Genomic DNA, 12,972 nt, shown 5'->3' on the forward strand with positions numbered 1-12,972 from the left:
ACCTTTGGCCAGTCTATTACCTATATAGGTAATTCATTTTGGCTAGAGCTCAGATATGCCCTGAGGGCAGTAGAGACCCATGCAGAGAAAGCATGCAGGACCAAAGCCTGGATAGATACACACGCCTTCAGATCAGACACTGCAGGGACTACTAGAGCATGTTCACAGGCAACACACTCACTGCCACACCCTGAACATTACATGTAAGACTCAGGTCTGTTTTCAACCTGTTTTCTGTCCCTGAATCACATTCTGTTGGATGTTTCTCACACATAGATTTTCATATAGTGTTTTGGCTAATCTTCGACTGTGTAGTGGGCTATCTATCTAGGCCAACTAGCTGTGGAAGAAGAGAAAATGTAAAGTGGGAGGTTGCCAACTTCAAACATGTCTTGGCTTTCTTCTTGTGGCCACTTGCTTTCTGTCCCATCATGTTGTGGCGCTGTGATGAATTTTATCATGGTTTATGTGTGGTGGGGAGCATGAGATAAAAGTATATTTTTATTCACTTCTTTTTCATCCATTTTGAATTTCACACTACTCGATGTGATGCTGTCTGCTCGCTGTAGGTGGAAGGTGGTGGTTGCCTAGGTGACAGACAGGAAGCACACACACACAGACACACACGGTTAACCATCTCCCCTCCTCTCCTCTTTGTGTGGTATGGCACTTGTGGAATGGGGTGGGTGTGTGTGTGTGTGTATTCCCTTACAGCCAGGCGCCCTGATGGGATCATGCCCAGGGCAGGCGGATTTGTCTTGCTTTACATTCTCCACACAGAGAGAGAGTGAGACCATGAATAGCCATCCCATCTGACAGTGTCCAGGCTGGATCATAGCAGCACTAATACATCCCCCAGGAGAACATACAACGGCAGATCAGTCAGTGTCAATCGGCTGAAATTGCTCCTGGAGTCACAGATCTGTCACTGCTTTTGAACCAACTCCTATTCCCGCTGCATGCAAAGTAGTGTCAGTGGCAGAGACAGAGACTGAAATGGAGCTCGCTCACGCTGCTGGAAATGACCGCTTTGCCTCAGACAGTGTCAGATGAAAGCTGAAATTATTATAATTTCCCTTTTGTAGTTTATTATTGCTCTATACCTGAACAGATAATGGTAAAATGCTGCCTGAACAAAGAAGCTAATTGGTAGGAAGCTGCCCATTGAGAAGATTACGGTCCCTCTCTCTAGACATTATGGCCGTTGTAGAAAATTGTCCTTTAGCTACCTGTTATTGGTCCTATTTTTACAATATGGAAATATTATAATATGAAAACCAATTGGTATTATATCTAGGTGGAAGATGAATACAACGCAAGCTCCACTACATATACGGTGTCATTCAATACCAGATGGAAATGAAGAGAGGATATGGAGCGAGGGGGATGGGGGTGGTTCTGTACAGTGGCTCCAGGGACTGGTCTTTACACTGTGCTACTCTGATGATCAACTCTCTCTCTCGCTTTCTCTCTCTTTCTTTCTTCCTCTACATCTCTTTTTCTTGTTTTAACAGGGGTACCAGCGATCAAACCACTTCATAGCCACCCAAGGTGAGTGCCATTGGATCAATAACTGGTAAAATACCGTATTCTGTGTGTGTACTGTATGTATGTATGTGCATGCGCAGCCATGCTCCAAGTTGTTGATGTTAAAATAATGATTTGAATTATTAATGTGTAAACACCAGTGGAGGTTGCTGAGGGGAGGACGGCTCATAATAATTGCTGGAACGGAGTAAATGGAATGGCATCAAACACACTGAAACCATCTCTCCAAGCTCTTTATCTCTCTCTCTCCTCTCTCTCATCTCTCGCTCTCTCTCTCTCTCCCGGGTGGCGCACCGGTCTGAGGCACTGCATCTCAGTGCTAGAGGTGTCACTACAGACCTGGTTTGATTCCAGGCTGTATCACAACCGGCCGTGATTGGGACTCCCATAGGGAGGCACACAATTGGCCCAGTGTCGTGCGGGTTAGGGCTTGGCCGGGGTAGGCAGTCATTGTAAATAAGAATATGTGCTTAACTGAGTTGCCTAGTTAAATAAAGGTTTTAAAAAAATCTAATCTCTCGCACTCTCTCTCATCTCTCTTCTCTCACTCTCTCGCTCTCTCCTCTCTTGCTCCTATCTCTTTTTCTCTCTCTCTCTCTCTCTCTCTCTCTCTCTCTCTATCGCTCCTCTCGCTTCTCTCTCTCTCTCTTGCTCCTCTCGCTCCTCCCTCTCTCACCTCTCGCTTCTCTCTCTCTCTCTTGCTCCTCTCTTGCTCCTCCCTCTCTCACCTCTCACTCCTATTTCTCTCTCTCTCTTTTATCTCTTTCTCTCTCTCTTTCACTCCTCTCTCTCTCTCTCTCTCTCTCTCTCTCTCTCTCTCTCTCTCTCTCTCTCTCGCACACACAAGCATACATTCACGCACTGTCTGGTTTCCCATCACGTTCTGTAGCTGGGTAAATTTTCCTACAACCTCAACACCACTTCTCTCTACAGTTAATCACATGTACCTGTACATAGACCAACTGAGTCTGAATATGTTACAGCACATAGCTGTAGCTCTCTGTGAAGTCTCTACGTGTCTCTCCTCCCCGACGTCTGTGCATAGTTCTGCTACTCCCTCAAGTCAGGACCTAGAACATGGACCCCCCCCCCCCCCCCACACTGCCCTATTACCACACACACACACACACACACACACACACACACACACACACACACACACACAGATATATAATTTATTCTTCCTTAGCTCTGATCTTATTAGTTTAGTATGTGATTCCCCTCTGGTGTCTTTCCCTCTTTCTTTTTGGTCCCAATTCCCACCACTCCACACAAGGAAGATTTCAGTTCACTTGCTCTTCTTAAACCTCTCTGTCTTTCTCTTGCTTCTTGCTCGTGCTCTTTTTCTGTCTCTCTCTCTCTCTCTCTCTCTCTCTCTCTCTCTCTCTCTCTCTCTCTCTCTCTCTCTCTCTCTCTCCCTCTCACACACACAAATACTTATACAGTATACACACGTTTATGCATACATATTACATAGCCACTGGCATACACAAATGTGTCTCTGTTCTCTTACTGAGGCAGACTGAATACATTTTAGAATGCATGGTAAAAAAAAGCCAGGAGGCCAGATGATGTTGACTACCACGGTGTGCCTTCAGAAAGTATTCATATCCCTTGACTTATTCCACATTTTGTTGTGTTAAAGTCTAAATTCAAAATGTTTTTGCTCACTCATCTACACATAGTACCCCATAACAAAGTGAAACATGCTTTTAGAATCTTTAGCAAATGTATTGAAAATTATATACAGAAATATCTAATTTACATAAGTATTCACATCCCTGAGTCGCTTACAACTGTGAGTTTTTTGGGGGTAAGCGATTATTCTTTTTTAAAATCTTCAATCTCTGAAGTTGATTGTTGATCATTGCAAGACAGACATTTTCAAGTCTTGCTGTAGATTTTCAACTGATTTACGTCACAACTGTCACTAGGCCACTCAGGAACATTCAATGTCGTCTTGGTAAGCAACTCCAGTGTTGATTTGGTCTTGTGTTTTAGGTTATTGTCCTGCTGAAAGGTGAATTTGTCTCTCAGTATCTGTTGGAAGCAGACTGAACCAGGTTTTCCTCAAGGATTTTACCTGTGCTTATAGCTCTATTCCATTTATTTTTATTCGAAAAAACCTCCCTAGTCCTTGCCGATGAAAAGCATACTCAAACATGATGCAGCCATCACCATGCTTGAAAATATACTGAACAAAAACATAAGTACAAATGTAAAGTGTTGGTCCCATGTTTCATGAGCTGAAGTAAAAGATCACAGAAATGTTCCAGACGCACAAAAATATAATTTCTCTCAAATGTTGTGCACAAATTTGATTACAATGCCAAGATAATCCATCCACGGTTGTGGCAAATCAAGAAGCTGATTAAACAGCATAATCATTACACAGGTACTCCTTTTGCTGGGGACAATAAATGGCCACTCTAAAATGTGCAGGTTTGTCACACCACATAATGCCACATATATCTCAAGTTTTGAGGAAGCATGCAATTGGCATGATGACTGCAGGAATGTCCACCAAAGCAGTTGCCAAAGATTTTAATGTAGCTTTCTTTACCATAAGCCGCCTTTGTTTGTTTTAGCAAATTTGGCAGCATGTCCAACCGGCCTCACAACCGCAGAATACTTGTAACGAAGCCAGCCCAGTACCTCCATATCCGGCTTCTTCACCTGCGTGATCGTCTGAGACCAGCCACCCGGACAGCTGATGAAACTGGGTTTGCACAACCAAATAATTTTTTGCATAAACTGTCAGAAACCGTCTCAGGGAATATCATCTGCATGCACGTTGTCCTCACTAGGGTCTTGACCTGACTGCAGTTCGACGTCGCAACTGACTTCAGTGGGCAAATGCTCACCTTCGATGGCCACTAGCACACTGGAGAAGACTGCTCTTCATGAATGAATCCCGGTTTCAACTGTACCGGGCAGATGACAATGAGCTTAGCGTGAATGTCGTTGTGTGGGCGAGCTGTTTGCTGATGACAACTTTGTGAACAGAGTGACCCATTGTGGTGGTGAGGTTATGGTATGGGCAGGCAGTCAGGCATAAGCTACAAACACAATTGCATTTTACTGTTGGCAATTTGAATGCATGTAGATTCCGTGATGAGATCCTGAGGCCCCTTATCGTGCCATTCATCCACAGCCATCACCTGAAAGCTGAAAATGTCCCAGTTCTTCCATGGCCTGTGTAACGACGTTCGTCTGTAGGAGGAGAAGCGGACCAAAAAGCAGCGTGGTGGTTACTCATGTTCTTTAATGGAAAACTGAACGATACATGAAATAACTCAAATCTACAAAACAACAAACGGAACGTGAAAACCTATACAGCCTATCCTGTGACAACAAACACAGTGACAGGAACAATCACCCACAAACACACAGTGAAACCCAGGCTACCTAAGTATGATTCTCAATCAGAGACAACTAATGACACCTGCCTCTGATTGAGAACCATACTAGGCCGAAAACATAGAAATGCCCCAAAACATAGAAAAACAAACATAGACTGCCCACCCAACTCACGCCCTGACCATACTAAATAAATACAAAACAACGGAAATAGAGGTCAGAACGTGACAGCCTGCATACTCACCAGACATATCACCCATTGAGCATGTTTGGGATGCTCTGGATCGACCTGTACAACCGCATGTTCCAGTTCCCGCCAATATCCATCAACTTCGCACAGCTAATGAAAGGGAGGGAGACAACATGCCACAGGCCACAATCAACAGCCTGATTAACTATGCGAAGGAGATGTGTTTCGCTGCATGAGGCAAATGGTGGTCATATCAGATACTGACTGGTTTTCTGATCCACACCCCTATTTTTTTTAAGGTATCTGTGACCAACAGATACATATTTGTTATCCCAGTCATGTGAAATTCATAGATTAGTGGCTCAAATTCATAGATTAGTGGAATTTATTTAAATTGACAGATTTCCTATGTTTATCTTTGTTCAGTATATATATAGAGTGGTATGCAGTGATGTGTTGTGTTGGATTTGTGCCAAACAAATAACACTTTGTATTCATGACAAAAAGTTCATTTCTTTGCCTTGTTGCAAACAGGATGCATGTTTTGTAATATTTGTAATTCTTTTCACACTGTTATTTAGGTTAGTATTGTGGAGAAATTACAATGTTGTTGATCCATCCTCAGTTTTCTCATATCGCAACCATTAAACTCTTTAAAATCACCATTGGTGAAATCCCTGAGCAGTTTCCTTCCTCTCCGGCAACTGAGTTATGAAGGATGCCTGTATCTTTCTGGTGACTGGGTGTGTTGATACACCATCCAAAGTGTAATTAATAATAACTTCACCATGCTCAAAGGAATATGTGACTCACCACCTGGATGTAGCAAAAGTTAAAATTGTGTTTTTTACATTTAAAAGTAGAGACTCAGAGCTACAAAATGGTATATCATACACTACAGTTGAGGAACAATGGGAATGTAATTCTGCTTTGAAAAAGTTGATCAACTTCTAAACTAATTTTTTTGAAAATCGCCTTTGAATGTTTTGCTATCTAGTGAAGAGCTCTTCTTTGTCTACACCCATTCAGCATCGTTTACACCCTCACCCTAAGCTTTAGCCCCACCCATCTTATTTCGCTCTCGAAGCGCGCACTTAACGCTCTGGCCAATGATTTGTTTACCTCTTGATAGCATGAAAACAGTCTAAACAGCTCTGCTGGCAACAATTTCATTACGCTTTTTTGCTGATGTTTACTGACACCGGCCATATTCATCGGGTGTTGCACACACGTCACGCAACGTTAGCTAATGAGCCAGCTAGTTAAACAATGAACAGTAACAACAACGCCACAGTGCTGGGAGCTAACCAACCATGTTCAATGTAAGCTAACTAGAACAGCAAATGGCTCTGGGAAATGAATGATAACATCAGCTAGGGAGCCAGGCAGCTAACGTTAGCTAGCTAGCTAACAGTACACTTTAGCTTGAAATTAAACCACTTTCTGTCAAAATTAGAGAGCATGTAATATCTGAAAATGGAGCTAGCTGACACTACACTATCTTACCTGTATACATCATTGTGCATGGACGCGTCTCCCTGACAGGAATGCCATGCCACGGTTGCCCTTAGTTTGAAGATGTAATCTGGTGACAGGTGTTTCCTCTGTCTCTTTAGATATCATACTCTAATTCCACTGATTTCAAAACTTGATCCTCCAGAAAGTGGACAGCCACACTTATGCAGCTCCACTACACAACACATAAAAAAAAAAAGCCGCATTCGACAGGATTACCAACACAGACTGATGAGCTTCTATGGCAGACCAATCCGAACTCCTCTCTCGAAATATTCAGCCCACTCATTATCTCAGCCAATCATGGCTAGTGGGAATGTAGTTTAACCAACAAGGCTCATAATTTAACAATTGTATTCATATTTACAGATGGCATACAAGTTTGTTTTAAGGCACATGAAGGTTCACAGAAGGCATTTCTGCCAAAGAAAATGCATTTAGATAAAAAAATATATGTCTTTTTTACGTTCAAACGGAACTTCTGTGAAGTCGTGACTTGCAACATATGCCTATTTTCCTGAATAGGGTCACATATTTAGCACCTGCTTTTTTAAAATTTTTACACATCTACCATTCGCTGCTGCCCTTTGCAAGTCATTAAAGAACATCCCTGGTCTTTGAATCTGTGCTTGAAATTCACTACTCGATTGAGGGACCTTACAGATAATTGTATGTGTGGGGTACGGAGATGGGTTAGTCATTCAAAAATCATGTTAACCGCTATTATTTAACACAAAATGAGTACATGCAACTTATTATGTGATTTGTGATGCACATTTTTACTCCTGAACTTATTTAGGCTTGCCATAACAAAGGGGTTGAATACTTATTGACTCAAGACATTCCAGCTTTAACATTTTGTATAATTTCAAAATGTTGCTTCAAACAAAATTTGACTTTGACGTTATGGGTTATTTTGTGTAGATCAGTGACACAAAATCTCAATTTAATCTATTTTAAATTCAGTCTGCAACACAAAAATACTTTCTGAAGGCACTGTATGTATATACTGTATGTATAGGTGTGTGTGTAGGCAGGTGCCTGGAGCGAAACTGGTGTCCAAGGATGAGGTGGAGGAGGTAGTGGAGGAGTGTTGCTCTGAAGCCCTGTGTCCACACAGCAACATTACGCTGAGCATACAGATGTGCCCTGGGAGGATGCACCGTTATCTATCACTTCTCTGACAGCCCGGGCCCTCTGGCCCTCAGTGAGGAGTGCTGCTGGAAATTAAACAACATGTCGTCATATTAATAATACAGTAGACACTACGTGGGGGCTAGGTGCTAGGCATCTCAAGTAGGATCCACTGTGGAGGCTTCGTGTTAAGGCAAACTGTGAAAAACACTGCGGAAACAACAACCGCCTTGTTTGTATTTGATCATATGGCTTATTTATAAGAGACAAAGCGAATGAGAGAGGGGGGTGGAACAAAGAGGGAGACAAAGCGAATGCAAAATAGCTATGATAACTGAACATGAGTGATCAAGAACGACCTTCTCCTTGACAACGGTCTTATCTATGCTAACTACAGCACCATAGTAGGTGCCTGGAAACAGATTGAATGAATGCATTGTGCGTGCAGAGATAACAAAGGTTGGAATGAATGAGTGTTTTCATCATCAAAAGCCATGATACACCCTAACATTAGCTCTCAACACAAATAATATGTCATTTATGAACGTAAAATGATCAGATACCCACCAGAGGTATGATATACTCTATGGATGGGTATGTTTATCATTAAAGCCATGGTATTTGTTCACCCTTACATTATCTATGGTGTGACATAGTGGCATGTGATATCATCAAGCTCACCGTATAATGCAATCAATTGAAACTGCCAATGCGTGCCGAGGAGCTGAGATTTGTGTCGCTCCTCGCCGGAGAAAGAAGACAGTGATGGCGCTTGTTGTTTGCACAACAGCTGTGGATTTGTGAGCGTATTGAAATTACATTCTACCAGCAGACGCTAGGAGAGCAGAGAGAGGAAAGAGAGGAGTGGAGAGCCATGGTTCATAAAATGACATACTGTTACTTTCGTCTCTGGCATGGTTTCTACCAGCCCGACCCTGATGGTTATCCCTGCTATTTCTACTGATTTATGATCCCATTTCTCCTCCCTCTATCCCTTCCTTTTATGCTCCTACTCCACCTCTTTCTGTCTTTCCTCCTGTCATCCACCGCCTCCCCTTTCTCTCCTTGTCCTCTCCTTGTCCCCCTCTTACTCCCCCTCCACCTCCTCCTCCTCCTCTCTTCCCCCTCAGGTCCCAAGCAGGAGATGATCTATGACTTCTGGAGGATGGTGTGGCAGGAGAACTGCTTCAGTATTGTCATGATCACTAAACTGGTCGAAGTGGGCAGGGTAGGATTATCTTTCTGTGCTTTTGCGGGCTCACTCTTTGCATAGGACAATATAAGAACTACCAGCGGAATGATATAGCTTTGTATAATAAGTCTACAACCCAGTGGGCAAAACTGGTTGAAATGACAGCCAGATTACAACCATTAAGTCTTCCACCTTTTCTAGATGTAAACAAGAAATATAGATGACTGTATTGTATTGATTTTTCTCTTGAACATTGGTTTAGAGTTAAGCCAGCTAAATCTGTAACTGGCTGTTGACCCTGATTAAAGTCCAAATGTTCCGTGTGTGTTCAGATGAAGTGCTGTAAGTACTGGCCCGAGGACAGTGAACTCTATGGAGACATCAAGATCACACTGCTGAAGACGGAAACACTTGCCGAGTACACCGTCCGCACCTTTGCTATGGAGCGGGTGAGCGGATAGTCGATGTCCTTCTATCTAACAAATAAAAAATTGTTTGGATATGTATTGGCCCCTGGGATCACATCCAATTTGAGTGTCTTGTTTAATCTTTGTTCACACAGCCTTTATAGAGGCATTGGTATCTTAACAAATAATGAATCATTTTAATATGCATGTTTGAATAGAGATGTCTAAATAAATGTCCTACTGTGCCAACTGTAGGTGTCTGTTTGCTGATAATGATTTTCATTGGACCTTCTGTGTTTGCCTCTCCAGAGGGGCTACCCAGCCAAACATGAGGTGTGTCAGTTCCATTTCACCTCCTGGCCAGAGCATGGTGTTCCCTACCATGCCACAGGCCTGCTGGCCTTCCTACGACGGGTCAAGGCTTCCACACCCCCCGACGCTGGGCCCGTGGTTGTCCACTGCAGGTAACAAACCATCTTACATCACATCTTGTCTCTGAGTGATGCAGTGTGGCTCTTTATTTTATACTTATCGTTTTTGGTGTAGCTTAGCCTATAGATGGTCTCTCGCTCCTGAGCTTATACCCTCACCTCTTTGACCTTGTTTACCTCTAACCCCTGACATCTCTGTGTGTTAGTACGTGAGCATGCAGCACAGTCTTGCGCACGTCAAGCTGGATATGACCTCTAACCTCCAACTCCTAACCCCTGACCTCTCTCCTCCGTGTCAGTATGGGAGCAGGCAGAACAGGCTGCTACATCGTACTGGACGTCATGCTGGATATGGCAGAGTGTGAGGGAGTGGTGGACATCTACAACTGTGTCAAGACCCTTTGCTCCCGACGCATCAACATGATACAGACAGAGGTAAGAATATACTCTGTATATCAGGGATGCCCAAACTTTCTCCTGCAGGCTTTCCCTCCAACCCTAATCTAACACACATATTATCTGATGACCATGATCAGTTTCAGGTATGTTAGCACAGGGTTGGAGCATAACCATGCATAAACAACATATTCCAAGGAGGAGGGTTGACCTCCCCCGCAGTATATGGTATACTATATAGAGGACCTCACACTTACATTTGATAACATTGATGTTGAATGTATTTTCATAGAAATGTCCTCCTGTTAATTTTTTTGTGGTAAAAAAGTGGTAATTTAATGCATCTATCGGCCGCCTAATTCTGACGTTGGTAATTTAATTGATATCCTTGCATCAACCTTGGATTAATAATTTGTTTTCAAAAATGTATTTCACCTTTATTTAACCAGGTTGGCTAGTTGAGAACAAGTTCTCATTTACAAATGTGACCTGGCCAAGATAAAGCAAAGCAGTGCAACACAAACACCAACACAGAGTTACACATGGAATAAACAAACATACAGTCAATAACACAATAGAGAAAAAAGTATATATACAGTGTGTGCAAATAAGGTAAGATGAGGAAGGTAAGGCAATAAATAGGCCATAGTGGCGAAATAATTACAATTGAGCAATTAAACACTGGAGTGATGGATGTGCACAAGATGAATGTGCAGTAGAGATACTGGGGTGCAAAGGAGCAAAAACATAAATAACAGTATGGGGATGAGGGAGTTGGATGGGCTACTTACGGATGGGCTATGTACAGGTGCAGTGATCTGTGAGCTGCTCTGACAGCTGGTGCTTAAAGTTAGTGAGGGAGATATGGGTCTCCAGCTTCAGTGATTTTGGCAGTTCTTTCCAGTCATTGGCAGCAGAGAACTGGAAGGAAAGGGGGCCAAAGGAGGAATTGGCTTTGGGGGTGACCAGTGAAATATACCTGCTGGAGCGTGTGCTATTAGTGGGTGCTGCTATGGTGACCAGTGAGCTGAGATAAGGCGGGGCTTTACCTAGCAAAGACTTAGGTGACCTGGAGCCAGAGGGTTTAGTGATGAATATGAAGCGAGGGCCAGCCAGCAGGAGCATACAGTTCGCATTGGTGGGTAGTATATGGGGCTTTGGTGACAAAACGGATGGCACTGTGATTGACTGCATCCAATTTGCTGAGTAGAGTGTTGGAGGCTATTTTGTAAATGACATCGCCGAAGTCAAGGATCGGCAGGATAGTCCGTTTTACGAGGGTATGTGTTGATGGAATTTATAGGTTTAAATGAATGCCTAGAATATCCCACCCTGAAGCCATATAATTGTATGAAATTGATGAATAGTCAGTAAAATTATAATAAATGATGTGTGTAGTTTTAGTCATGAAGTGTGCAGTTGTAGTCATGATGTGTGTAGTTTTAGTCAGAATTAGGGTAAAACAATATAACTGTAACAATGTCTATCATAGTATCTTAAGACTGTCTGAGCAAGATTCGGTGCCGACCTTGGCTGGGGGCCACTGAGAGTACTTCCCAGGGTCTCCCTATCTTCAGGGAGGACGGGGAGTGATTCTCACGGACTTCCCTAATCTTTGTCGGCTGGGTAGCAGGACAGTGTGTGCGTAGGATTCCTAATGTTTGTGTGTGAAAGTATGTGCGTGTGTGCGTAGGATACCTAATGTTTGTGTGTGAAAGTATGTGCGTAAGAAGCCAGTATAAAATGAATGGTTTTGTACAACAGACCAGCGCTCTCGTGAATAAACCTTGTTGACTATTTTAGCTGGGCCTCCGTCTGTTTTATTTCAATCAGTATCTTACAAATCCTGATTAGTTTATGATTGGTTTATGAACATCGAGAACATAATTCTCATGACAGTATATGCTTGGCTGTACGAGTGAAGGATGCTTCGTTGCGAAATAGGAAGCCGATTCTAGATTTAATTTTGGATTGGAGATGCTTAATGTGAGTCTGGAAGGACATCGTACCAGCTCCTTCCTGGCCTCAAAAGAAAAACAAACCTTAGGCTGGTAATAAAATCCTATTTTCAGCTTCAGCTTCCTTATCAAGTTCTCTACATGCACAGTGAAGCTCAGTTTATCATCAACCCACACACCCAAATATTTGTACACTTTAACATGCTCTATAGTATGTCCAGCCAATGTATCAATGACATGATTTGTAACATGCCTGGCATTTGAAAATACCATGCATTTTGTTTTACCCGAATTTAGAATCATGGTTTGCTAACTATCTGTCTGAAAGAACTCAGTGCACTCAATTTGATGGGCTTATGTCTGTTCAATTGTCTGTCTTGAATGGTGTGCCCCAAGGCTCTGTACTTGGTCCTCTCTTATTCACTATTTATATAAGTGATTTAGACAAAAATGTCCAAAATGCACAACTTCATTTTTATGCTGATGATACTGTTATTTACTGTTGTGCCTCGTCTCTTACAAAAGCTTTCCAGAACATGAAAACTGCTTTTTATACTGTTCAACATACCTTGTGTCAATTGAAGCTTATCCTCAATACTGACAAAACTAAAACTAATGGTGATTCCTAATGCAAGAAATCGACCTCTGAACCTTTCACCTATTACTACCTGTCAGGGCAAGGAGATTGAGGTTGTAACCTCATATAAATATTTTAATTGATGACGGCCTCTCTTTTCAATTGCATATTCAACAATTTACAAAAAAATTTAAGCTGAAATTGGGATTTTATTTTAGGAATAAGGCCTGTTTTTCTTTTGAAGCCAGAAGGAGGCTAGTGTCA

General features: G+C 42.5%; 1 protein-coding gene across 8 annotated transcripts in view; it reads left to right on the forward strand.

Annotated features, from left to right (window-relative positions):
• LOC139391828 (receptor-type tyrosine-protein phosphatase U-like) overlaps window positions 1-12,972 on the forward strand; it is a 284,310-nt gene that overhangs the window by 242,839 nt on the left and 28,499 nt on the right. For all 8 annotated transcript variants that reach the window (XM_071139407.1, XM_071139410.1, XM_071139408.1 and 5 more), the window contains 5 exons: window positions 1,515-1,551; window positions 8,878-8,975; window positions 9,272-9,388; window positions 9,656-9,810; window positions 10,077-10,212. In XM_071139407.1, coding sequence (XP_070995508.1) covers window positions 1,515-1,551; window positions 8,878-8,975; window positions 9,272-9,388; window positions 9,656-9,810; window positions 10,077-10,212 — 543 coding nt within the window. The remainder of the gene's footprint in view (window positions 1-1,514; window positions 1,552-8,877; window positions 8,976-9,271; window positions 9,389-9,655; window positions 9,811-10,076; window positions 10,213-12,972) is intronic.

Source organism: Oncorhynchus clarkii, chromosome 32 (assembly GCF_045791955.1).
Source record: "Oncorhynchus clarkii lewisi isolate Uvic-CL-2024 chromosome 32, UVic_Ocla_1.0, whole genome shotgun sequence".
Taxonomy (NCBI): domain Eukaryota; kingdom Metazoa; phylum Chordata; class Actinopteri; order Salmoniformes; family Salmonidae; genus Oncorhynchus; species Oncorhynchus clarkii.